Source organism: Podarcis erhardii, assembly GCF_964252035.2.
Source record: "Podarcis erhardii genome assembly, chromosome: 3".
Lineage (NCBI taxonomy): Eukaryota > Metazoa > Chordata > Lepidosauria > Squamata > Lacertidae > Podarcis > Podarcis erhardii.
In genome coordinates, this window is record NC_138507.1 from 1,786,009 (window position 1) to 1,813,158 (window position 27,150).

The 27,150-nt window shown below is 42.4% G+C and overlaps 1 protein-coding gene and 1 long non-coding RNA gene across 9 annotated transcripts in view; one reads left to right on the forward strand and one right to left on the reverse strand.

The window, feature by feature from the left end:
- LOC309338516 overlaps positions 1 to 27,150 on the forward strand; it is a 230,229-nt gene that overhangs the window by 49,310 nt on the left and 153,769 nt on the right. The window lies entirely within an intron of this gene.
- RUNX2 (RUNX family transcription factor 2) overlaps positions 12,406 to 27,150 on the reverse strand; it is a gene marked incomplete at its 5' end in the record, with an annotated part of 233,279 nt that continues 218,534 nt past the window's right edge. For all 8 annotated transcript variants that reach the window (XM_081855573.1, XM_081855575.1, XM_081855570.1 and 5 more), the window contains one exon: positions 12,406 to 13,325. In XM_081855573.1, coding sequence (XP_081711699.1) covers positions 12,619 to 13,325 — 707 coding nt within the window. In that variant the 3' untranslated portion in view covers positions 12,406 to 12,618. The remainder of the gene's footprint in view (positions 13,326 to 27,150) is intronic.

Genomic DNA, 27,150 nt, shown 5'->3' on the forward strand with positions numbered 1-27,150 from the left:
AAAGCATTATATATTTGTATCTTGCTTTTCATCTCAGGAGCTCAAGTTTGTGTATCCTCCCTTCCTCCCCTTTTACAACAACCCTGTGAGGAAGGCTAGGCTAAGTTAATATATGTACTTAAGCATCTTGAAATTAGATTGCATGGGTGTGCAGAGGCCCCCATCAGACAGTGTAGCAGGCCCATAATCAGCTTGATTATGAATAATGAAAAATTTACATCCCTAATTTTCTGTGAGAAAGGATTCACAAGAAAGTATTTTTTTCTAGACAATAGGTACAGACAAGTAATGTTTTTTTCAGATTAAAACTGAAAAAGTATTGTTTCCAGACAGTGTTTATATCAAAGTGTTGTTGGTTTTATATTAAAACTGCATTATTCCCTAGCTACATCGTCTTCTACTCAAACCTATTCTAACACACACACACACAGAGGAAACCTTCTGAGTACAGAATCTAGTTGCAGATAAAAATGAGTCCTGTTGACTGTAAATTTTTATAGCAGCAAGAGATTTCCTAAAAAAAGAAAAGGAAAAAAATACTCAGTTTTGAGCCTTCATTGGAGGTTAAAAGTAATTGTTTTTGAACCCACAAACACATCACAAATCACAGAACAAATGCAGGCTAAGGAATGTTTCTAACCAGTAAAGAATTATTAGGTGTCCTTGAATAATAAGGGAGGTTTTTATACTAATGATTGTTTGGTGTTGAAAGTACTATATAAAAATGAAATCTGAGAGCTAATTTAGATGTTATTTGTTATCAGGAAGAGCAGATGCAAATTTTGCATACCCTCTGCTAAAAGTTCAAACCAACAACACAAGAAGCTTGTGTATTTCATAGAATCATAGAATAGAATCATAGAATCATAGAGTTGGAAGAGACCACAAGGGCCATCGAGTCCAACCCCCTGCCAAGCAGGAAACACCATCAGAGCACTCCCGACATATGGTTGTCAAGCCTCTGCTTAAAGACCTCCAAAGAAGGAGACTCCACCACACTCCTTGGCAGCAAATTCCACTGTCGAATGGCTCTTACTGTCAGGAAGTTCTTCCTAATTTTTAGGTGGAATCTTTTTTCTTGTAGTTTGGAACCATTGCTCCGTGTCCGCTTCTCTGGAGCAGCAGAAAACAACCTTTTCCCCTCCTCTATGTGACATCCTTTTATATATTTGAACATGGCTATCATATCACCCCTTAACCTCCTCTTCTCCAGGCTAAACATGCCCAGCTCCCTTAGCCGTTCTTCATAAGGCATCGTTTCCAGGCCTTTGACCATTTTGGTTGCCCTCCTCTGGACACGTTCCAGTTTGTCCGTGTCCTTCTTGAACTGTGGTGCCCAGAACTGGACACAGTACTCCAGGTGAGGTCTGACCAGAGCAGAATTTCTTGTCTTGCCTGTTGAATTCAGGCTCCTCACAGGTGCTGGTAACTTAACTGATTTATTTACAAGGTTATATGTTATTCCCTTTCAAGTCTGCATCAAGATTTCTTCTAGTATATGTGAAGAAAGGGACTTTGGCGTGGGGTGGGGGGATCCTGGAGAAAAGATGGCTTGTCCTTATGGGACGGTGCACACGTAATTCACTCTGCCCGAACGCAACACCCTCCAGAGTTCATCTCAGGACAGCGAACAGCCAGCCTCTTAATTGATGCAGCAATAACTTCTTTTATGTAACTGACAGACGAAAAATGGGAAGTCCTTTTTATCCACACACACCCCTCTTTTTCCTCTTCTATTTTTTGGTTTTCATTCGCTGTTTTCTTTTCTCTTTCTATGTTTTTGTTTTGATTTAAATTAGTTCCTTTTATCTTATTATATTATGAAAAAGCTTTTAAAAAATCTTGTTTTAAAAGGGAGTGTGAGAGAAAAATCCCTCATCTTGCCTGATAACTTGAAGTGTGGATCAGGGGACCTCAAGTTGCTCTCTACCTTCTCTTGCAGCAAGGCAACCACCATATTGCACTTGCTGCAGGTGTAGATTTGCACATTCTCAGGCAGCAGATGTTGCAGCTCCCTGCAGCAGCTCAAAATAACGGCTGCTGGCTGCCCTCTCCTCCCGCAACTCTCATCCTCCTGCAGCCTGGCTTCCTCTCAGCAGTAGCCCCTTCCCCTCAGACCATGTGCAGAGGAGATGGCCCCATGCACAAAAACCAACTCTCAATCAAGCCTCCAAACAGCTCAGACCAGCAGCCAGCCTTAATCCAAAAGACACCGTCTTTTCAGTCTCCTCTGCCAATTCCTCGCAAACAACCCTGCTTACAAGTCCTGATCACAAATCCTGGTCATTTACACCCTTTATTTATTTATTGGGATAATCTTTGGACTGCGAGTAGATCTATTAACAAGGTTAAAACAAATTGGAAGTGTGTGTGTTGCAGAAAGAGAAACCCAGTATAGTTAATTATCATTAGCATGTCCCATTAACATTCCTTAGAAAGTTGTGACTCTTCTCTTTCTTCAGCTTACTAATATTGCATGCTTTTTCTGGACAATACAGGCTAACCAACAGTATCATGTCTCCTGCATAATTTATGCTGTTAAGAGCACGGGCTGCGTGCCTCAGGTTGACTGCAGGGCATATCTCTGCATTTCAGAATGCTGATCACTAAACCTAGGTTAACATGTGTAGGGCAGGTTTTGGAGAGAAGGACCATTTGTTTGTGCCAATCGCAGCAGTGACTTTGTCAAGGGCAAGAAGGGGAAATTGGAAATGGAGCCAGTGCAGCATGGAGATGAGGGTCTCGGATTAGGAATGGGAAAGGCTAGCCATCAACTTCCCACTTAGTCATGAAGCTCATATGGAGCAAGTCAAATGTTTCTCAATTGAACCTGTATCACAAAATTAATGGAAGGGTAAAACAGCGAACGGGGAGATCTGTTTGTGCTGTCCTATGGAAGGGCAGGATAAGCATGTAATAATGATCCATCTTTAGTAGTAGCTCCCAGAAGGGAGCTCAGAAAAGACTGGATGTGACCCACAGGTCATACGTTTCAAGGTCCACTGTGATGCAAAGTGCTGGAACGTGACTAGGTGTTAGACCAGTACAGCTGAAATAAATTTGTCCAGCATGTCTTTTGTAGGTAATGTTTGGTACCTTCCTCCAAAATTGTCATTTTGCAATATTAGAAGCACATCTTTATTTATTATGTTGCATCTTTAGAAGAGAATCCAGCAGAGGGAGGCATTACATGATACATTTCAGCCAAAGGTAGCACTGTCTTGTGATTATAGGCAATAATCTGAGTTGAGTTCATAAATAAGTATGCCTTACTATCTTACTTTCTTAAAATCTGGTCTGAGTAAGATTTCTGATATGAAAGAAAGCTAGCTATTTTCAATCTCTCTTTTATTGCTGCATTCATTCTAGTAAGGCTTTATCCTAGTACATAAATCTGAGGAACAGATTCCCCCCGCTGCCAAAAGAAATTTCTCCTATAGCAAGAATAATCTCACTATATTGGCCACATTATCATCTGTTTTTTACAGAGACTGTTTAATGTACTGATAATAGCCCACCACTCTGCTCCCAAAGGTGACCAAGCTGTTTCAAAAAGCACATAGCTTTGAGAGCACATAGACTGCAGAAAAAAGCCATTAATGGTTCCACGTCATCCTGGAAAGAAGAGACCAGTGGGCCTCACTAGAAGAGCTGCACTTTAACTTTTCACTGTCAGAATTTGGGGGGAAAGTGTGGCTTATATTCGGGCCAATATGGTACATATAGGATGGGGGACACCTGGCTTATTAGTGGTACATGTGAAAAGGATCTAGGGGTCTTGGTGGACCACAAGCTTAAGATGAGTCAACAGTGTGATGCAGCAAAAAATGCTAACACTATTCTAGGCTACATCAACAGAAGCATAGAGTCCCAATCAAGGGAAATAATAGTTCTACTCTATTCTGCCCTGGTGAATAGAATACTGTGTTCAGTTCTGGGCACCACAATTTAGGAAGGATGTTGACAAGCTGGAACATGTGCAGAGGAGGGCAACTAGGATGATCAAGGGTCTAGAAACCAAGCCTTATGAGGAACGGCTGAAGGAGCTGGGTATGTTTAGTTGGGGAAAGAGACGGAGAGGAGATGTGATAGCCATCTTCAAATATTTCACACGGAGGATGGACCAAGCTTGTTTTCTCCTGCTCTGGAAGATAGGACTCGAACCAATGGCTTCAAGATGCAGGAAAGGAGATTTCAACTAAACACTCAAAAAAACTTTCTGACAATAAAATCTGTTTGACAGTGGAACAGACTCCCACGCTAGGTTGTGGATTCTCCTTCCTTGGAGGTTTCCAGCAGAGGTTGGATGGCCATCTGCCATCGATGCTTTAGCTGAGATTCCTGCATTGCAGGGGGGTGGACTAGATTGGGGTCCCTTCCAACTTTAAGACCCATAAGGTCCCCCGCATTCAAAACATAGCCCTCCACCCAGCCACTTCTAGCTCCATTACCAGACATGCAACAAAGTCCTTTGCAAGGTGGGCACTGGGCCTTGCAGCAAGTAAGCCCCGTAGATGATTACGGCCATACATACGTACACCAACGCCATAAGTTTGATCCTTCCACTCCCATTAGAAAGCATTATGCACAGTGACAAAAGTGGGTCTACATTTGTACATTGTGTTTGCATTCCCAGGGTCGAATCCTGGCCTCCATCACATTAAAGGCAAGAACCAGCTTCTCATGTGTTGTTTCACACAAAATAACAGAACTGGTAGGGATGGGGAGTACATTTAAAGGTGAACCTACTTAATTCACACTGGAACGAACTCCCTTGGGAGGTTGTGGACTCTTTTTAAGGCTGGATGTCATGGATGCTTTCACTGAGTTTCCTGCATTGCAGGGGTTTGGACTAGATGACCCTCAGGGTTCCCTTCCAACAGTATGAATTGATGATTCTATGAAATTCTCACATCTCTGAATTTGCAATGCAATCCTCTAGGAGAGTAATGTGCACAAAAATGCACACACTAGTATAAGGTGTGCATAATAATGCTTTTATTGATAAAAATAATATACAAAAATGTATTATGTTTGGGAAAACTGATTTGCAAAAATGTGACTATTGGGCAAAATGCATATGTATAGATTAGGAGAGATTCACACTGAAATGCTGAGGAATTTTCATGAAGAACTTTTTTAATTAAGACAACAAACTCTTTGAAAATATGGAGAACAGAACTTAAGAGTGGAAAATTGAGAAACTGAAATGGGCAGATTCACCAGCAGCACTTTTTAGGGGGAACTCACTGGAACTCAGTACTGGCACCTCTCAGGCGGGTGCCATTGTCATTCTAAGAGGAAAAGGGAGGCATTCTTGGTGAGTTCCAGCACCTCTTTTTCTTGAAAAATAGCACTGTTCACCATTCCCTAGGAATTGGGATCTTAAATATCAACATGCAATGTAAACCAACTCATCTGGGACACCACAGATTTGCAAAAGGATTTTATTTTGTTTTATTTGTTTTATTTTATCAGGATGAGGGGCAGGTAAATTATCTACTCGCCTTTGCTTGAATCAAATCTCTTCAGGAAGTCTTTGCCTCTTCTGTTATGTAAAGAGTTGAAGTTTGGCCCTGAGGCTGTGGAGGCTGCAATACTCTCATGTGGGTGGTCTAACCACTTGTCAGACCCCTGAAACCGGAGAGACCCTTTGGCCTGGGTTCTGATGAAGGCATGCAAGACATAGGACTTTGTGGGCTGAGGGAAGCCTTGACATGCACATCTGCAGACTCTATCTGCACTAACAAAGGAAAACACACTGCAGAGCCCCTTAGCCCAAGTCAGGAACCTGCTTCCTGGCTTCATGCGCTGCTAGTTTCCAGCAATGCTAATGCTAGAGGAAAGTGTCCCCAGGCATCTTCCAGATTCTGTTGATTGTAAACCTGTGATTCTTTGGTCACCTTCTTGAGTTGCGGTCAACTGTACCATATATAGGCCTCTTGTCACGTAAGCTGTTATGGGTAGTTGAGTGGCACATTAAGCAAGGCATCGTAAATTTTAATGTTTTCAGAAACTAAGACTGAGCAAGAAAGGAAAGGCACAGAACAACCATAACCTCTACCCGTCTTTAGTGGTTTTACATGATTCTTTACATTTTCTTCCAAGGTAGCATGCTTAGGACTGCAAGCTTTGGACATAGCCTCTCAGGGCTGATTTCAGAGTTCAAATGTGCTTGTGAAATGCATCCAGTGTCTGATGCCCACCTGTGCCTGGCATGGGCTTCTGTTTACACTAATTATTGCATAATGTTAGTATTCCCATCCTCCAAGTTGCTCAGAGTTTTGTGCATTTTCACCCATCCTGGAAGATAGAGCTTCAGGTCAAGGACTGAGCCACATGGTACAGCAGAGATTTCTCTGCTCTGCTGTACAGGCTCAGAACAGGAATACAGGACTACACTCTCAGAAGCAACGTGTGCTCCTGATTGCTTGGTTTCCATGGATTCATTTCTGCCATTTGGTTTTGCTGACAATGGGGACTTGAGCTGGTATGTGAAACTCAAAGCAAGTTCCTTCTGTTTGCTTTGCAGAGGAGGATTGTGGGAGGATGATCACTCCCTTTCCCAAGAACATGTCCCATTCCTCAGCAAATTCAGCTGCAGATAAAGGCAGAACAGGAGGTCAAGCTGCTTTTTCTGATCAGTTGTCATTTTTGTTAATGCCTTAAACTCATGGGGAAAAGGTATCTTCCTATATTAATTGCACAATGTACAGCCTTTTGAGAAAACAATGGTTTACATAGCAGTTTCCTGTTTGTTTGTTTGTTTGTTTGTTTGTTTGTTTGTTTGTTTTCTTCTTAATCCACCTGCTCATGTCACTCCTTCAACCCCCCCCCCTTTTTATGATGCAGTTTCCCATTGTGGGTCTACCACCTCTTTTCTCCTCAAAAAACCTGTGTGACTTCAGTAATCCAGTAATCAGTAATTCCAGCTTTTCTTTACTTGGGGATGCAATAAAGGGAAAAGCTTGAAGTGCAGGAGAAATGGTGGAAACTCTTAACAGCCTGTCAGTACAAACTTAGGAGAGTATGTCCGTACCAAACAACCAAAAGCGGGTTACCTCAAAATTCAGAACAATGTGAATGCCGACTAATTTTTGACTATTGCTAAAATAGAGAGAGTGGGGTTGAGGGTTCCCAGGTTGAAGAATTGGGGGCTTTGCCTGCTCTTGATGGCCTTGCCTTCCTTCGGAAGAAGCAGGCTCTCAGTCTTGGTCCCAGGTAGCTTTCATGGCAAAGAACTTTGCACCCTTTCCTGGACTTGGCCACTGAGACTCATGCGCTAGTAATCTCTATTTATACTCCATTTATTTAAAAACCTATCTTAGCCCAAGATATGAACTGAGCTACTACTAGGGCTGCCACATGTCCGGAATTTCCCAGACATAGCCGGAATTTGACAGTCGTAAACAGTGTCCAGGCAAAAATTGCTGAAATGTCCAGGAAAGTGGACAAAACTAGAAAAACTCAACAACTTTTGTGTCTGGATATTCACTTTTGAAATACAGCAACCCTAACTACTACATATTTATAAATGTAGGTTGAACTAAAACATGTATTAGCTTACTCCTTTGGGTAGTTCTTTTGAGCCAAGAACTGTATTGCAAAATTTGGAGAAGTGGGCAATCTGAAGACTCATTCTGTTCCAGCCTATGTCTTCGTCCAGGCGATGTGGCTTCACTCTGTTCCCTTCTCCCCCCTCTCCACCATCCCCTGGGTCAGATGTGTCTTGCAGGTCACAGAGCCAAGTGGGATATACCCTTTCTTTATTTGCATGGGATTGGGGAACCTTATTTGCTAAGTTTCCATTCTTTCTTTCATTGGCAAGCCTGCCATACTCACATACACACACAAAACACCTCTCTGCTAACCAAATGACTGAAGGAATTTCACTCCTGTGGGAAGATCAAAATAGACTTTGTGAGCTGAAATAGAGGGAAAACTTCCTTTTCGTCTGGAGAGAGTTTCCAGCTGGCATTTCTAACTGTGGAATGAACTTCCTGTTTCTTCGTGGCTTCTTTGTTCTGAGAGAACATATGGCTGACTCTAGTTTGAAATAATAATAATAATAATAATAATAAATTTTATTTATATCCCGCCCTCCCCAGCCGAAGCCGGGCTCAGGGCGGCTAACAACACTAAAACAATACAACATTATAAACATTATAAAAATGAGTTAAAAACAAAATTAATGGCAACCATAAGCTAAAGTCTTGAAAAGATTGCCAAAGGAGGGAGTCAGGCTGCGCCCTAACAAAAGGCCAGGTGGAACAGCTCTGTCTTGCAGGCCCTGCGGAAAGATGTCAAGTCCTGCAGGGCCCTTGTCTCTTGTGACAGAGCGTTCCACCAGGTTGGAGCCGCAGCCGAAAAAGCCCTGGCTCTGGTTGAGGCCAGCCTAACCTCTCTGTGGCTTGGGACCTTCAAGGTGTTTTTATTTGAAGACCGTAAGTTCCTCTGTGGGGCATACCAGGAGAGGCGGTCCCGTAGGTACGAGGGCCCTAGGCCGTATAGGGCTTTGAAGGTTAAAACCAGCACCTTAAACCTGATCCTGTACTCCACCGGGAGCCAGTGCAGCTTGTATAGCACCGGATGAATGTGATCTCTAAGCGAAGACCCCGTAAGGAGTCTCGCTGCGGCATTCTGCACCCGTTGGATAAATATGGTTATCAAAGGACTGCTGGATTTCACGTAAGGCTATAGCACCCTGCAAACCATAAGCCATCTAAGGCCACGCTGGGAGATCGGGAACTTTGCCAAATTAAACTTTAGTTCTACAAGTTTTATGCTTTTGTCGTTATTGATTTTCTGCCCTTTTCTTTTAAATGCCATGTAAACTCTTATTTTCTTACACAAATGACTTTTTGCTGTTAAACTGCATGCTGTGCCTTGTAGGTTCTGATTCTGCCCTCTTACTCACTGGAGAGCTAAGGAGTTCTTCTGACGCTTTTAAAATATGGGAATAGGAAGGCATCATCAATGGGCTGTTGGAATAAAAATGGAATGATTCTGGAAGATGGAGTTCTTGTTTTGAAAAAAACACCAAAGTTTTTGGCCATGTGCACTGTAAATGCACTGGGAGAAAGAACAGGAAGCTGAAGCAGTAACTCTGCCCCACGCTCGGTTCATGGTTGTCTCTACAATCTCAGGATTGTAAGGTGGGGGGGTCCTCTTGGCCATTACTATTAATTTTAGAATAGGCGCTTGCAATACAGTGTTGCTGCTAGATCTGGCAGGGGGAGCAAAAACTGATGTGGAAATGTGGAGAACTAAACTTATACTGGAAAAACGAGAAACCAAATGAGAGATTCACCCATCCCTAATCCTGACAAATGTAAATTTATAAAATTTAAATGCTGCATACTAATTTTAACAGGCTCTTTGTGTGTTCATTTATCATTCCTTTTCATTTTAAAAATAAAAGAAATATTCATTCTGAGATCCTTCTGCTGCTTGAGGCTCTTCATGTGATTCGCTTCCCAATTAAATTAAAAAGAAAACAAAGCACAGCAGTATTTGATTTGCCAGCCTGTTCACACAGGGGCTTCTGGGGACGCCACCCATGTTCAGGGCCGGCCTTATCATGAGGTGGCCTGTGGCGGCTACCTCAGGCGATAGGATTCTGCTGGAGTCCAGAGGTGACATGTCCTGTCGCCGCACAAACACAGCTTGGAAGATGCTGCTCAGGCTTGGGGGTGAACTGGTCACCAAGGCACCCTCCAAAATGGTGCCGAAGCTGCTGCCAAGGCCCGTTGGCTCCTGATGAAGTGCCCATTGGTGGCCCACAGGCCTTGCCACCATTTTGGAGGGGCCTCAGCAGCCACTTCCTTGCCAAACCACAAGCGGTGAAATATGATAAGCCATGCCTGCCCGTGGCCTGCGCATTTTATGCTGGCCATGAGAGGTTGGGGGAGCCAAGTAAAAGTGACAAGAACCAGCTGTGTGTGGTTATGGGGCTGGCTGAGACCTGCTTGGGCTCACTACTGCTGCACCACCAGCTGAAACCTCAAAGGCCCCACTGGGGAGGGAAGCGAAGAGTTGTGCCCAACCAAGTTATACTCCATCGCAGCAGACTCATTAAAGTTAATGAACCTAAGTTAGTAATGTGCCTTAATTTCTGTGGCTCTGCTCTGAGTTAATTCATGCGAGGGGTGGGGGAGAAATTTGGTTAAGGACACTAGTAGAAGCAAAGCTACCAGATCCACACTTTCTGAAGGAACTGAAAGACAGCCATCCTTTGAAATGTGTCCACCTCTGAAATTTACAGCACAATTCCAAAACCAAGCAATGTATACTCAAAAAAAAGTACACTTGGAGGTGAAATGTACATTAAAATGCATATTTATGTGAAAATAACATCACGAGTTCTAATAGGGGAAACTGGTTAGCAGAAATGTGCATATTAGACAAAATTGGATGGAAGCATGTGTTCCCCAGGATACACTCAGATGCTGATGGATTTTTATGGGGACTTAAAAAAAACCCCTCAAACGAATATGGAAATGTGGAGACTAGAAAACTGAGAAACAGAGAAAAACTGAAGTTGACAGATTTGACTACCCTTAGTTGTTGGTAATGCTAGCCTCCATTATGTTTTCCCAGGTTTTATTCTCTGGGAAAAGCTGCTTTTCACAAAACTGGGTTTACTACCCATTCATTAGAAGGGCGCAGGTGGCGCTGTGGTTTAAACCACAGAGCCTAGGACTTGCTGATCAAAAGGTCGGCGGTTTGAATCCCTGCGACGGGGTGAGCTTCCGTTTTTTGGTCCCTGCTCCTGGCAACCTAGCAGTTCGAAAGCACGTCAAAGTGCAAGTAGATAAATAGGTACCGCTCCAACGGGAAGGTAAACGACGTTTCCATGCGCTGCTCTCGTGCGCCAGAAGCGGCTTAGTCATGCTGGCCACATGACCCGGAAGCTGTACGTCGGCTCCCTTGGCCAATAAAGCAAGATGAGCGCCGCAACCCCAGAGTTGGTCACAACTGGACCTAATGACCAGGGGTCCCTTTACCTTTTTTAGCCATTCATAAATTCCTCTCTTAAGATTCCTGTATGTTTATGTTCCTATATGGCAGAACATCAAATGTACCTTGGTGAACTTAGACATGGTGCTGCCTCCCTTTTAGCCTCATGCCACTGTAACTTTTAGCAAATATGTAACCCCATGGAAAAAGCACTCCAGTTTATTTTGGGTGCCCACCAAGCCATTTGGACAAACCAAACAGTGTTATAATTTAGGATTAGAAGATACTGTAAAGATATTTTCAATGTGACTACATAATGTTGTCCATAAATTTCAGCCAGTATCTACAGACATCTAAACACACTTTTTATTGGGTTTATTTAATAATAGGGTGCACTCATTCAGCGTAGCCAATCCCAGTAGCTTTGGGTCTGGGTTTTCAGCCTTTTCTGGTTCTATGTGCATGACTGAGGGGGCTGTTGTCAACGTGGCCAGGGGATCTTTTACAACCCTCGGCTAACTCCACAAAGACCATTAGAAGGATTCTTCCTGTATTTCTGTGTGAGCCCTGAAGAGTGTGGTCAAGAGTTGTAATATGGATATTAATGGCACTACACAAGTTACGGATAAATAATAAAAAATGAAATCCTTGAAGTGCAAGACCTTCACACCTCCCTTCCCTGTGAGCAGTGGGGCAGGCAGCTTGAGCTGTGAGAGGGGCCCCTTCGCAACCAGCCGTGGGGTCTGGGGAAGCCCTGTTCTCTTCTTCAATGGGGTTGTTTCACAACAGACCGCTACACCTTTGCAACATCTGTGCTACTGACTCACAAACTTGGGAATTGTTGAAATATATACAACCAAAAATTAATCTGTTTGAGTCATGCAACTCAAAGTGGGTCTCCTGGACTCAAAGTTTTTAAGCAGTTTGAGGTAAAGTTGGTTCTGAGGTCCCTCCAGGATGAGCAACCCTGAAGCTTAAGCTTCATTTGTTTAATAGTAGAGCCACCCTTGACTGTGATTTATTTATTTATTATGCATTTTCCAATTTCCCTGTTTACACAACATATTTCACCATCCAACATAATTTCTATACCGACTTCCCAACCTAACCTTCCATGGCATTCTTGGTAGTCCTAGCTAAGCTGCATATCAGTTTATTAATCCACCCTGCTGTTCTCCTTGTTGTCCCACCTTGTAGCACCCTTGACTGTGATTGCAGAGAAAACTTTATATATGCATGAGTCTCCTTCACTGGATTGGAATTTACATCATCACCTTTTCTTGTGGACAAGTAACAACCCACCCCCGCAAAAAACAACAACAAAAAACCACTCCTAGAGGAGTCCAGTTAAGCCAGTGGGGCATGTTCAATCTGAACAAACTCTTCATAGTGAATGCTTTGGGTTTTTGCTTTTGTAAAGATGGAAAGAAAGAGAAATACTACAAGTTACAGATACAGACTTTATAGATGTTGATACAGTTTTCACATCTGCATTCCAACAGAAGTAAGAAAAGAAGTTGAGGAAGCAAGGACATCACCATGACCATGACATTTCTAATGGCATCTCTTTCAAACGCTCCCACACGTATATTATTTGCTTTCCCAATAAAAGCATGTGGCAGACTCTGTCCAAGGAAAAGGCCTGGAAGTGTTCCTCTCTTACAAACCTGGCGTATTGGTAGACTCCTGCTGGGATGCTAAGGCTGAGGTTAGCTGGCTAAGAGCCCTTGCAATGACAGAAAGGTGGTTGTTCATGGTCTTCAGCTCTGCCAGGATGTCCCCTAGAGTTGCAGGTGCCTGTTCAGAAGGTGGGGGAATGGCTGGGAATGACGGTGGCGGTGAGAAAACGGATTCAGGAGGCTGCTGCTTGATGAACCCTGCCTGGACACTTCCTCCTTCGCTAAGCGCAGGCAGATAGGTGCTTCCACTCCTCTTCACATGCTCCGTCCCTGTGGGTGGCTGCTCTTCCTCCTTCCCCCGCTTTGTGCTGGTCATCACTGAAGCGAGGTATGGAAGCCAGTCAATAAGGTGAGGAGCAGGGCTGGGTGAAACGGCTACCCCCGCAGGGGAACAAAGGCTCGGTTGCAGAGCTGAAGCAGAGGCAGCTGGTGGGGCAGTGTAAGAAAGCCCAGGATTTGGGGAGGAAGTGGAAGCAGAGGTTGGGTTCAGCGTGGCAGAAGCTGTTGTTCTCAGTGGCATTTCAGGATTCAGGGCCATGGTGCAGGTGGACAGTGGTGGTGAGAACATGGAGGCCTCGCAGCCATAGGGAGGGGATGGTGAGGGAGGAGCTGTGAGAGTTGCAGGATCTTCAGAAGATGATGGCGAGGCAGTGGCAGAGGGGGTGTCAGGGGTGCAAGGTTCTGAGTCTGTAAGAGAAACAACAATAACCATGCAAGAAAAACAATGATGACCATGCAGTATAAACAGAGGTGGGGAGGGATGCCATTGGCTGGATGGAAATAGAAAATCTGAGGTGTATGTTCCTAATAGCCTAGCCTATCTCTTTCTAGTTCCATTCCCCTTCCCTTAAATGTCCTCCCCTTGCTAAATTCCTTGTTGCTAAAAAGGACTGCAACAGCTTATCACAACTAGGAATAGATGTGCAAGTCTATATATGGTCTGTTTCAGTTTTGCATGCTTCCATTCTATCCCATTTCTGCATTAATATAAGAGTTATTAAAATAAATTATGTATTTTATCTGAGTGTCTGCAATTTAAAACACATTTTATTTTAAAATACTAATTTTATGTTGTTGTTGTTTTTACTTTCTAGAGTCAATAACCAAATTCTAAAATGTGTACAAAATTGAAAGGATAATTATGTTCTGATCCATAGTAAGGTGTGACTTAAAAATTGTACCTATCCCTAGGACAAAATTCAGCAGGTGTGAGGCTCTCCCTCACCTCTGCCCTCATTAAATGCTGATTAGAAAGTTGAACATCACACCTTTATGTAGAGAGCAACGAAAAGTAGAGGGTGCCACTGTGAGGGGACGTGGTGTGACCATAATGAAGAAATCCTGCACTTTTGAATTTGCCAGTACTCTACTTTCCTTACTGCATAAGGAAAGCACATAGCCCCAAGGAATCCTTACCTCACATTTTCAAATATAACCCCACTAGTTTCTAGCTATGCAAAACCCCGCTTGCTTAGGATTCAGCTTCACTGACTTTTCCTTGTTTTGTGCCCCATCTATGGTTTGGAACCTAGTGGTTGAAATATAGAAATTTTACTATTTCTCTTCCTTTGCATATTCTTTTTCAAGGTCTGGCATTGCTGTGAACACCATTAATCCATCGCACAAGGAAGGAGGTAAGGTAAGCTGGACTTGCTTGGGCCAGGCCAGGCCATCAGCTTCCATTTGACCAGTCCAAACATTCTGGGCACAGGGAATATGCAGAAGTGTCCAGTCCAAATTGGCAAAAGGTGGATTAAGGGTAGAAATCAAAAGAAAAAAGAGAACAAGGGGCAGAATTGAGAAGAAGGGGAAGGATGAGCCACTTAAAAATAATAACTGATTTAACGAAGCTGTAATTTGAAGAATGATAGGAACAGCGACAACAAGCCTCTTATCCTGAAAGGGTTAATTTGTTGTGTGCTGTTCTCAGCTTCTCCTGATAGGTTGAAAAGCTGGTCCTTTGCACTCCAGACCAGCACAGAGGAAGGAATCCCAGTTCCAACAAAGGCATAGTGAACCACACACTATTGGATTTCGTTCATCCATCACTAAAAGCAGCCTTCTGCCTGAATTTTAACTCTTGATCTGTTGGGAGTTAATGTTTTGGTCTGCCTGCTTTCATTGCATCATTAATTTTATCTAGCCTGAAGTCAAATCACCTACAGCTGTAGTCTGTGCATATCCACGAATGAGCTCTGGCAGAAAGAGGCCCTTGCATAAAATGTTGGGAGTTGGGACATGGCTGTGGACTTGCCATCTTGACAGTAGCAATGCACAAATTCAGAAATAGAGGTTTTTTCGTTATTGTTGCTCATTGCTATTACAATGCAATAATTTTGGAACACACACACAAAAATATGTACATTAATTTGCATATCTTACTGTATGGTTAGGAAGAATCATCAAACAAATGCAGTGTTACCTTTTTGTACCTGCGAGCATTAAACTGAGTAACTGTGCTCACTCTACAAAGCTTACTACACACAAAGTTGGAGATGCTCACAAACAGGTGTTTTATGCTTCTTCTTCTTAAGTTCAAAGCTCAATGTCACTGTTATAAAAACTGTCATGACAGCTACTAGGAAACTGTGTTGGCCCGAGAGAAATAAGCAAAGAGTATCATCTATTTTCAGCAACCCTTCCACTGATAGCAGGTTAAAGTCTGCCCCCTTTCTATCTGCTGAAGACCCCTCTGCAACTGTAGGTACCACTGTGAACTGCAAAGGGGGTAGTAGAGGCCCAGGTAGAGGGTCCCCAAGTCATGCCCAGTCAAAGGGGCAGGTTCTGCAGACATAGTAGACGGTGACTGCTGCAGAGAAGCCATATAGGAAGTTATGTTCTTTTTCTATGCTACTAGCAGCAAAGTCCAGTAGAAACCCATCGCGGTGACACTGTTACCCTTTCGGGTGAGAGACATCGCCCTGCAGCTAGGGGCTCTTCAGCTTATTCTGCCACTTTCCCCTGGAGAAACCTGTTGTTTACTACTGAACCAGAACAAATGTAAGTAGACCTTCTGGACCTGTGCTTTCTAGGTGGCAGTTGTAGATGAGCCCTGAGTCTTGATGAAGCATTATTCCTAGTGAGCCCTTGTGAAAGGACTGCTATCAGTTGTTAAACTATTTTTTATTTTTTATTTTTAAAGGTTTCTCCAAAAGCCACTGTGGCTGCTCCACTTGTCCAGGTAAGCCCCCACCACCACCCAAAAAACTCCTCAACATTCCCCCCCCCATCCCTGCCCCCCCCAACCATGGTGGACAAGTGATCCTGATTCAGCCAAAGCTAGTGCACCAGATGAAGCTGGCAAAAGTAATTTCTAATCATAAAGGTCACTTGGGTCTCTGATGACAAAGATGCATCTAGGATTACCCCCAGATTATGCACTTCCTCCCTTAGTGGAACTGCAACCCCATCCAGAACAGGCAATTGACCTCTCTTCTGGATATGGCAATCCTTTTTTAAAAAAAAAAGAAATAATAATATTTATTAAGAGTTTAAAGATTACAAAAAGAAAGAAAGAGAATTAAACAAATCAATATAATACAATACAAAAAGAAAAAGAAAAACACTACATAGAACATTGAATTAACAAAACAAAACAAAACAAAAAGAATTAAAAACACTTCCAATATTTTCAATCTTAGCTTTCATTCACTTGTTTCACTGACTTCCTCACACCTCCCTTTTTGTATTCCATTTCAATTAACTGTTTCGGCAATTCCTTTCCATCTTCCTCTGTTTTCTGTCCTATAATTAAACTTAACATATTTTAACCTTGTTTTTTCCTTTTAGTACATTTACAATCTGTCTGTACCTAATTCCTTATAACATTTCTGCTAAAGCCATATAACTTCATTCCATCATTTTTCTAACATTCATTAATTTTACAATATTTCTGTAAATAGTCTTTAAACTTTTTCCAATCTTCTTCCACCGACTCTTCTCCCTGGTCTCAGATTCTGCCAGTCATTTCCGCCAGTTCCATATAGTCCATCACCTTCATCTGCCATTCTTCCCGGGTGGGTAAATCTTGTGTCTTCCTGGATATGGCAATCCTGTACACACAGAATGTCTATCTTCCCAGGGTTCAAATTTGGTTTATTGGCCCTCATCCAGTCCACCACAGCATTAAGGTACTGGTCCAGGGCTTGCACAGCCTCTCCCAATTCCATCGTTCTGGAAATACTGAGCTATGTGTCATTAGCATACTGATGGCAGCATGCTGCAAAACTTCTAATGACTGCTCCCAGTAGCTCCATACAGATATTAAATACCACCACTGTGATGAAATGGTTAGAGGGTTGGACTGTGACCTGGGAAATCAAGGTTCAAGTCCTTACCCTGCAGAGCCCCATAGCACAGGTGATGGGGGTCGAAGAGAACTCCCCCAGTGTTACTCTCCAGACTTGACCATGCAGACAGGAAAGGAGTCCTTGTAGTGCAGTGTTTCTGATACCCACCCAATTCAGTCCAGAAGGAGACCAGGGCCAATAGTATCAAAAGTAGAGGCCAAGTAAGAGAAGCAGGGTTGCACATCCCCTGTCTCTCTCCTGATATAAGTCATCCATCAGGGTGACTAAGGCAAATTCAGGCTTGAAACCGGGCCTAAACCCATACTGAATTGAATCTAGATGAGTCGTTCCCAATTGGTGGGTCTGCATAACCTACCCAGGGTGTCCGTGGCACCAGGCACATAACAGAAACTACCGTAGATATCAACATTTTCATAAGTGGGGGTCTATGACTTGGCTTTTGAAACATCAGTGTCATCCAGGAACAGTAGCATTTGATGTGCTGCCACCCTGTCTACTGCCTTACCCCCCAAAAGGGTATTGGCAAATAGCCATTGTTATTGGGTCCGGGGGGGCGGGATTTTAAAGAGTAGCTTCACCACCTCCTCATGAAGGGCAGCTGGCACCACCCCATCATGCAGTGATGGGCATAAAACACCCTGGGCCCACCCCAGCTGGGGAAGGCTGGGGGAGACAAACCAACCTATGTAGCCAGGAAGGGAAAGGGATGAGATTCTTCCATATGCAAAAAAAATGAATCAAAAACCATCCAACACACCCAGGAGAGTGTTTTCTTGGTCTGCTGGCACAAATTCCCCCCTCCTCACCATTCTGCCAATAGTTATGTCAAACTCCAGTCAGTGCCACCATTTCAGATTCCAGACTGCAAATCTGCAAAGATTTAAGGAACCAGTCGATGGGAGGACTTATGAATCCACCTGTCACTCAGTACGTTTGGCCTGCAAGTGCTTCTATCCCCTGCATTGATACTGAAAGCAAAATAAAAGCTTGTGAACCCCATGCTGCCCTTTTAGGGGTCAAACTGTCTCCCAAATTGTGCAAGGATTAAGTGTTATCCACAAGAATGCTGCTTGCTGTTGAACATCTATTCTGTCCATATGATTGATTTCCTTCACCACTGTCTAGTCTGGCTGAAGGTGATTCCTTCTAAATGAAGATGCCCAAGTCCACTAAAAACACAATCTTTTTCAGATTACCTTGAGCAAGGTGACCGGCTGTTGTTTTATGGAAAGTGTATTGCAGATCAAGACTACATACCACCTAACAATCCTGTCTGAATTATACCCTTAGGTGTATATGAGGCCACCACAGAGAATTTCTGCATGATCTTAGGAAATATTTCTAGGAGGAGAGAGTAAAAATCAAGTTGCTTAAAATAGGAATCAGAATATGAGCTCAGGTATCCTATGGAGTGAGAAGGAAAAAGACAACTCCATTTTAGTGACCACCATTATTGAAGCAGCAGTCAAACCCCTGATTCAAATCTGAAAGAAAAAGCAATGACTCAACATGGAAATGTTTTCTGCTAATTAATTCTATGAAAGACATTTTATAAAGTGATGGATAAGAGAGATCCATAGAGCTGAGGTCAAGGTGGGTAAATTTTATTTTATTTTTATTTAAAATAAGAATGTACAGAACATGTTTTTGAGTCCCACTTAAAATGATTTTAAACCCCCCCCCAAAAAAAAACCCAGAAGGGCCTAAAGTGTGTTATGTGGAACATGAGGTGAGACTAGGATTGCTCAAGTCTGTCTAGGTTTGAGTTTGCTTTTAGCTTTGCTGCAAACAAATTACTTGCCTCTGCCACTTGAACTCTTAGTCACATATCAGCCAACCAACCGGCTATTCACATTTCATTACAATGTTGTGCCTAAACAAATAAGACATGAGATCAAATTTTTAAAATGACAAGCCCAGATATGTGTCCAGAGTTTGCACACAACATTCAGGCTGGTTTCTGGTTTGGGTGCATCTCTAAAAGAACTTCATATTTATTAAAGAAAGGCAAACACCTTGCGAGGCCTGGCTCTAATAGACGTTTCTCCATTTTCATTGCTTTACCACATTGCCTGAAGAGTAGCAGGGAAGAGTCATTTTGGCAGTTGGAGAGGGAGGGGGGAGGCCTCAGGGTCACCTTTCTTGAAAAAGGATGGCTGCCTGATTAAATCTATGAAACGAAACAGCTGTAATAAAGGTAGCATTCTGCCTGGGATCCAGGAGCTTGGCCAGCTGGGCACTCTTTCAAACTCCCAAGGTCAGAAAAGGTTGGGACACCACCAGGAATGTGAGGAGAGACAGTCTGACGATGGGGAAGAACTGAGGTGCAACTTTCTATTTCCATAAATGAGTCAACAGATGGATGAGGTCAGCATTGGGTTTTATTTTTTTATTTTTTTATTTTTTTTAATAATATTTATTAAAGATTTTCAAATATAGCAAAAAAAGAAAAACATCCAAATTTAAAACCTTATTTTCAATGGCATCTTTCCAGGACTTCCCCTCCCCTCCCCCTCTTGTATTCCAATTCTTTCAAATAAATTCAACAAATTCTTGCCCCAAGTTTTAAAATTATTATCATTGTCCCAATTTAAAAATATTTTCCCATCCCCTAAAATCGACCTGTTCCCTTCCACGAGTTCCCCTCTTTAGTATACAATACAGATTAGAATAAAAAAAATAGAAAAAAGAATAAAATGTAATTTAACACCCTTTGGATTCCAAATTTCCCTCCCCCCTTTCCTGGTTGCGTTCCCAATGTCCATCAATGTCTACTGTCATCCTGAAGCTCCCACATCTAAACCATAATCTTTCACCAGTCCACTTTGCCATCTTTTTAATAGTCTTTGCCGTCTTTTGATCATCTTTAATTTCAAATGTCCAATCTTGGAAGGAGTCTGTCTCAAAAAGGTCCATTTTTTCCATCCAGATCTTTGTATTTAAGAGTAAAAACTCCAATTTTATTTCTTTAGACCTTTCAGATCTGGATGTCCCAAATGTTCCCACTTCCAACTTTGTCCAGTTCTTGTTATTCTTGTTGTTCTTGTTGATCTCTCTCCTCCTTTTTTTTTCCCCTGCTCTCCTGCACAAATGTTCTAATTCCAAAAGCTTCTAATTCCTCTGCAGAGGCTTTGTTATTCAGGAACGAAACATTACGTCAAGTCCCTTCCATTCTTCAATAGATAAATCTATTGTCTCCTTTAGTGTATAGACCTCTGTAGACAAAATAGTGTTCCATTTCTGCAGTTTCCCAGGAGATAAAAAGTCCTATTCAAATTCCATGCCAGCAATGCTTGTAGTGTCCCACAGCTCCTCTAGAGGGATTGTAATAACTCAGTTTCCTTCCCGATCACACCCAACAGTCAAAGTAACTTATTATTCCTTGTTTTAAACAATTTATATCCAATTTGTAACAAATGTAACCAGCAAAGTCCTCGTAACAAAGTTCTCTTTTTGTTCTTCCGCTTTGACAGCTCCTTTGACAGCTGTCAAAACCTCTATTTCTCCTCTCCCGGCGCTCTCACAGCTCGCTCCCAGGGTTTCGGGGGGGGGGGGTTGCATTTTAATTCACATTCCTCCAGCCCAGTCTTGTAATTTTCCATCGCGAAATTAATGACTTTATCAAAATAAGGTTGCACTCGATCTTAGTTGTCAAATCCTTTGCTTTAACTCCTCTACAACAGGGGGGAGGCTGACTTCCTTTTTGCACCTCCCCCGCTCGCTCCGAATTTTTTTTAAAAAAAAAAATTCCCCTTTTTAATCCAAGTTCCAATTACTCACGGGTTATTCTTTTAAGTCCAAATTTTCAATGGAAGAAGCCAGTCAGCATTGGGTTTTAGAGAAGGAAACGTTGCCTAGTAAGGCAAGAAATAATGGATATTGCCCTGTATCTGATTATATATATATATATATATACACACACACACACACACACACACACACACAGTCGTACCATGGTTTTTGAACATATTTCATTCTGGGCGTCAAAGGAACTATTCAAAAACCAAAGCGCAGCTTCTGATTGGCTGCAGGAGCTTGGAAATTGTGGGGACCCTTTGCCAAGTCCCAGGTGGAATATATAAAGTAAATTTAAAAAATTGTCCAGTAGCACCTTAGAGACCAACTAAGTTTGTTTTTTTATATATTTCGACTGCATCAGACCAACACGGCTACCTACCTGAATCTAGATCCCAGGTGGAAGTTCCACTTCTCCGTGGGGGCTGCCTGGCTTTGATCCCACGGCACTCCCTGCACATGCCCAATGGGTTGGCAAAAAGGCTGTAGCAATTGTCAAAGAATGCTGTAATCTTATTTGCAATAATGCAATGAACTAACAGCGCAGCCTGAATGGACTTGGGAAAATGATATCATGCTAACTAACATTTGAGGCACACATTAAATTGTTGATATTTACGGTGGAGTTTTCTCATATCATTTAAAAGAAACTGTTTTGTGGGGGGAAACTGATAAAATAGATTGATATCTATCCATCTATCCACAAATCTGTCAGGTACTCTCCTAACTTTTCCTAACAAGCCCTTTGTGGAGATTGTGTGTTTTTTTAAGCTATTGACCAATGAAACTATTTTTAGAAGAAATAAAGTCTTCCAAGTTTTAAAAAACAAAGTTTTGCTGGAAATTTACTGATCCATCCTCCTAATTATGATGGCTCCAAAGGAGGCCAGAGGGTATTCTGTTGCTATTAAAATAAACAAAAACCTCAAAGGAAAAACCTACAATAAATTTATTTTTAAAAATATAGCATAAAGCGGCAACACAAGACAACATAATCTAGGATTTTTTGAGATGAAAGTAGGATCCTCACATTGTGGGAGATACTGTGACCTTCCCAATGAGCCCTCTTTTTTGTTACATTTGCCTATTTGTACTTTAAAAATTTATGCAAGCAAAGTGGTCAGAAAATAGCTGATGTTCCAAGCCTTTATAATGGAAGCAGTGGGAAACATGAAACCCATATCAAGCAAATTTATTTGGTGTTCTCTAGAGTTCATGTGACATCTCTTCTGATTTTTCTGATGTTCTGATACATTTTCTGGCTGCACTTAAAAATGTAGAGAGTGAAAAAAGCTCCACAGAGCACTAGATGTCCCACAAGTAGCATCCACCAATCTTGTAACATCCCAACTGAGCTAGGATCCTAGAACAATAGGCACGTAGGATCCTAGAGCGCAACAACCAGATTGGCCTAAGGAAGCTAACCAGCCTATTAGGTCTGGAGGATCCTGGAATGCAACAACTGATTGGCCTGCAGGAGCAGCCCAATCAGGTCCCAGAAGGGAAGCAGAGTCAAGCCAATCACACAGGACCCAATTCAGTGTTTACAAGCTGCAATAAAGAGCATGAAATCACTACGCAACTCCAAGTATATTTCACTAACACAAGTGAGCAGCATCACAGGCCCTTTTGCGATGACATTCATATTTCCACAGTAAAAAAGGAAGGAGATACAGAGAAGGAGCCAACATCTTGGACCCTCAGGAAACTCTGCCTAAGAGTAGATTATTAACTAGCTCGTGGAAGTGGAGCTGTTGTCGAATTACGCTGCCACCCTAGGAGAGGAATACAGATTTCATTTACTATAGCCTGCTTACTTTGTGCCGTCCCACAGAAGTGCAGACACCTGCCCTGGGGCTGATGTTTCCAAACACATTTCCTCAACAGGCCACTCAGCAGACACCATAAACCAATGCCTTTCACCACTGTTGACCTGAGGTACATTCAGACTGTTGACATGGAGTCTGTAAGATCCTTTGATTTTTTAAAATGTTATCCTATGTGCCATTTAAATGAAAAATTAAATATGGTAGTTGCAAGGGGGAGATACATAAAACATGCCTTGCTTGTATTGCTCTTCCATGCTTATCCCAGGCGGGCAAAAACATTTGACCTGGGCTGTTCCAGCCACAATGACAACCACATGCCTTAGAGGTGGCTGCAGTTAGGTGGATACACATCAATTGGACTGATCCATGTTTGCAAAGTGCTTTTATATCCTGAGATGAAAAGGCCATGTGTAAAAGCCATCCCTTATTAAGGCTACTACTGCCCACAGGTTCAGAAAGGGGGATTCCTTTTCTACTGAAAGACCACATAAAGAATTCTCTATTTCTCTTTTTCATCTAACATCAAGGAAGTTGCTGGGATTCTGAACTGGTGCCTGAAGGGCTGGGTGGACACAAGCAGACTGAAGCTCCATCCAAAGAAGGCAGCTGTGCTCCAGGCCAGGAGGGAGATGACTTCTTTCATTGGGTAAAAACTCTGAAAAGTGACAGCAGGCTCGTTTCTCACAAAGCAAATGGGGAGAAAAGTTCCTGCCCATTTTGTCTCATATCTCAGGTTATGTTCACAAGAACTGAAAAGTGTTAAGTCAACACTCCTTGCTTGACTGAGGAAGTTTGAGCTCCTGAACAGAAGGGATCTCGCACAAGAGGCACTGCAAAATGTTCTTTCAGTCCCAACTACTATTAGGGGAGGATATAGCAGACCAGCAATCTCAGATGACTACACCTGTGGAAAACAGGATTTGATTCTATCCTGCACAACACATTAGATATTCCAGAAATTGCTAACACTGAAGTCTCCACTCACCACACATTCCCATTAGAAATATTACCACTAGCTTTTACTTCAAGTGCAAAGCATGTTGTGTTTCACATGCAAGAGAAACTCAGCTGCAGCTAACTAGCAAACCAACAAAACAATCCTCCACTAAATGTCGAAACCAATAGCTTCAGCTCCATCAGTCCTGTGGCCACAGACACACGTCCCCCTGAGGAGTAGATGCAGAAAAGAGTCAAACATGGGGATGTCACTCGCATTACTTAGAGCACTGTTGGAAGAGCATTCATTTCTCATGATAGACCGTGAAGAACCTGACTAAGACAGAAGTGGCTGCTCTGGTTCATCTACTGTATATTTAAAGGCTTTGGCATTTATCCTTTATATTTCCAAATAGCTTGTAAGACTTTTTTTGTAGATCATAATGATTTTAAAGAAATTTCAAGTGAATGGAGATCATGCTGCCTTTGAAAATAAAAAATAAACTGACCTTTTTTTAATGCACATGTGACCAGAATACTTAACTGACAATAATAATCTTTCACAGGTACCAATGTTATTTCAAAACAGATGATACAGAGAGGCAGACTAAACTTCTATGCACCTAACAGAGGAAATCAAAACTATGATAATGAAAGGCAAATAGGCCCAGAGCAAAAATGCCTCTGTAAGATAAGCGAAAATATATTTCTATCATCTATACTTCATTTGTTTTTATTGAAGACATTTAATTTATTTTTAAGCTAATAGATTAAACATTCTTCTCACAGTTCCTACAACTTTCTTAAATATGTGAGGAATACCCACCAGGCTAGGACCACCAGCAAATTTTTATGATTTCTTTACACTACAAATATTTGGCAGAACTCAAATTACCCAATAAAATAAACCTGTGGATTCATCTGCAGTTTTAGCTCCCAAGTATTTTTGGGCTTCTTCCCAAAATAACTGATGCCCATCGTAGTCCAATATCAAAAGAAAATACATCTCAATTTTCATTTCATGGCCACCATCTGTTATTTAAAAACAAGAGTACACACCATAGCTGTCAAGGTGAATTGAAAGCATCTTATACTGAGTCAAGAATCCAGTTCAGTCAGCTTTGACGGGCAGCATCTCTCCATGGTCTGAGCCAGACGTCTCTCCTAACGCTGCAGCCTGAGTCTCTTTTCACCAGAGATGACAAGCCCGTAACAGGAGCCCGTCACAATGCAAAACATGAGCTATTGCCCCTATGAAGGAGTGAACCCATGTAGTCACCCAACAGTCTTTGGTTCCCACAATCCCTCAAACTAGTGAGGTACAAAATTTTGCAAAGCTAGTATTTTGCAGCAACAGGTAATAGAGCAGGCTGCTTCATCAAATCACTGCTTCTTTTGGGCTGATAACCCAAAAAGTCATTGGACTCACATTAGGAAAATGTTGATTCAGGAGAGTAGCACAATAATGCCAAACAACTTAATTAAAGTTACTGTCTAGCCTTTTGGGCAAGATATATTGAGTGGAATCTGATATTTTTCAAAGCCCTGTGCTCTTGTATTTTAACTGCAATCGGTATGCTGAGTGCAACACTGATTGCCATTAATTCCCTAAAATGTGTCTCTAAACTGTCCAGTCTGGGATGAAACATTGGCATCACAGAATGCATCTGCGGCCTGGTTCAGCTCTCACTGGAACCAAAGAATTTTTCCCCACTGATTTCAATGAGCTGCCTTTGAATTAAAGTCTTTGCACTTCAGCTCCACAGTTGTGCAGGATTTTCCAGCATAGAAAGCCACAAAAAGGTCAACAGTAAAAATGCTTCTCCTCCTCTGATGACTTTATTTCTAAAACTAGCTGGAACCTGTGGGGAAGGGCTCTCTTAATACCACCTTCAAGAATCATAACTGGCTTTTCTTTCTGTCATTGCCTAGTCAAATCAGATTAGAAAGCTCACCATGAATAGAACTTGACTGAGATCAAGCCAGAAGTTCCAGGATTCACAAAAGCCTTTCCATCCCAAAACCTTGTAATTTTTTTAAAAAAAGTTTTACATACAGGAGGCCTTACAAATCTCATAAACCACTCATAGGCCATGTCCACTTTGTGTAGTTGCTAACAGACAGGAATGTGGCATTTGTTTCCAATTTCAGACTTACAACTTCAAGGCTGCCTTGTTTGATTCTGTGTCATATTATACCTAGGAAGGCTGAGGCTGGATCTACATTGATCTTCTAAACATTATTGAATGTCCTATAAGTTTCAATGGCAGTTTCTCATTGTCGGTGGCTTGCAGCGCCTTCTGGTGTCACATCTTAATACCACATTTTAACGTTATAAATGACAAGTGTAGATCCATCCCATGATTGTCTTACACCATATTTAGGCAAGACTGAAGACCCTGATGAAGAGAAGAAGAAGAAGAGTTTGGATTTGATATCCCGCTTTATCACTACCCTAAGGAGTCTTAAAGCGGCTAACAATCGCCTTTCCCTTCCTCCCCCACAACAAACACTCTGTGAGGTGAGTGAGGCTGAGAGACTTCAGAGAAATGTGACTAATGGAAACATTGGATGAGCCAAAGAGCTGTAGCTAATCTGACCATTTTGAACCCATGCAATAAACAGTAGCAACCCCTGCTGCTGCCTGCTATGAGGCATTGGGTGTATGTGACAACAATATTACCTATTTCAGCATCTGTCAAGATGTGGTGGTAGAGGCAACAGGTGTCTCAGCACCATGCAAAAGCACCTGGTGTTGACAGGCAAGGCGGGTTTTCTCCACCCCTTGGAGTTGCCCTTAAGCGGCAATCAGCAATTCCTGCCAATGAACTGCTTCACCCCCACCGTGGAATAACTGGCCTAATCTGTATATCGTTTTGCATGACAACAGTTATTGTCAACTTAGTGATGGTGGAATTGTGGTCTTTATGGCGTGGTGTTCCTCATCAGGCATACAGGACGTTTTTAAAATATACAAAGTGTGGGAAAGCTCAAAACTCCCCCACCTGAAATGCCCTTTGAATTCTGCTTGGCCTGGGTTTAGATGTGGAGAAATTAAAATGCAGATTTATATGCTGCTCATGTTGTCCTGATTCATCATACTCTTTAAAACAAAACCTGTAGCTAGGTAACCCGTGTATGGCTTCATTAGATCTGCTTCTTGGAAGAGATTCAAGGCTTTCAAGCTTGCATGCAGACTGGGAAGGGAATCCAGAGTGTTTGAAGCTGTTTTGATAAAGAGCTACAGGAGGAATAAAGGGCAGCACAGACCCAGCTCTGGAGGAGGAGCTATTATCCTCAACTCCGCTATTATTAGGATGGGGCCTCTCAAACCCATACTCTCAAATGGAGCATACTTGGCATAGGTTTGTGAGTCAGGAGCTCCAGTTCCCATCAGGTTCACCTGCTGAGACTATTCTGCTTTCCTAGCAATCCTGCCTTTGCGGGGGAAGGGAGAATAGCAGCTCAAGGCTTTGGCACAGGGAAGTCTGTTCCTCTTTGGGACTTTCCCTGTTGGAGCTTCAGAAGCCTTCATTGAAGGAAGTTTGAAACCTTGAGCCTACAAAGGGCTTGCTACTTTTTGCAAACTACAGCTTAGGTGCCCAGAGGCCCAGTTGTCAGATAGGAGGTTTTGCTACTCTC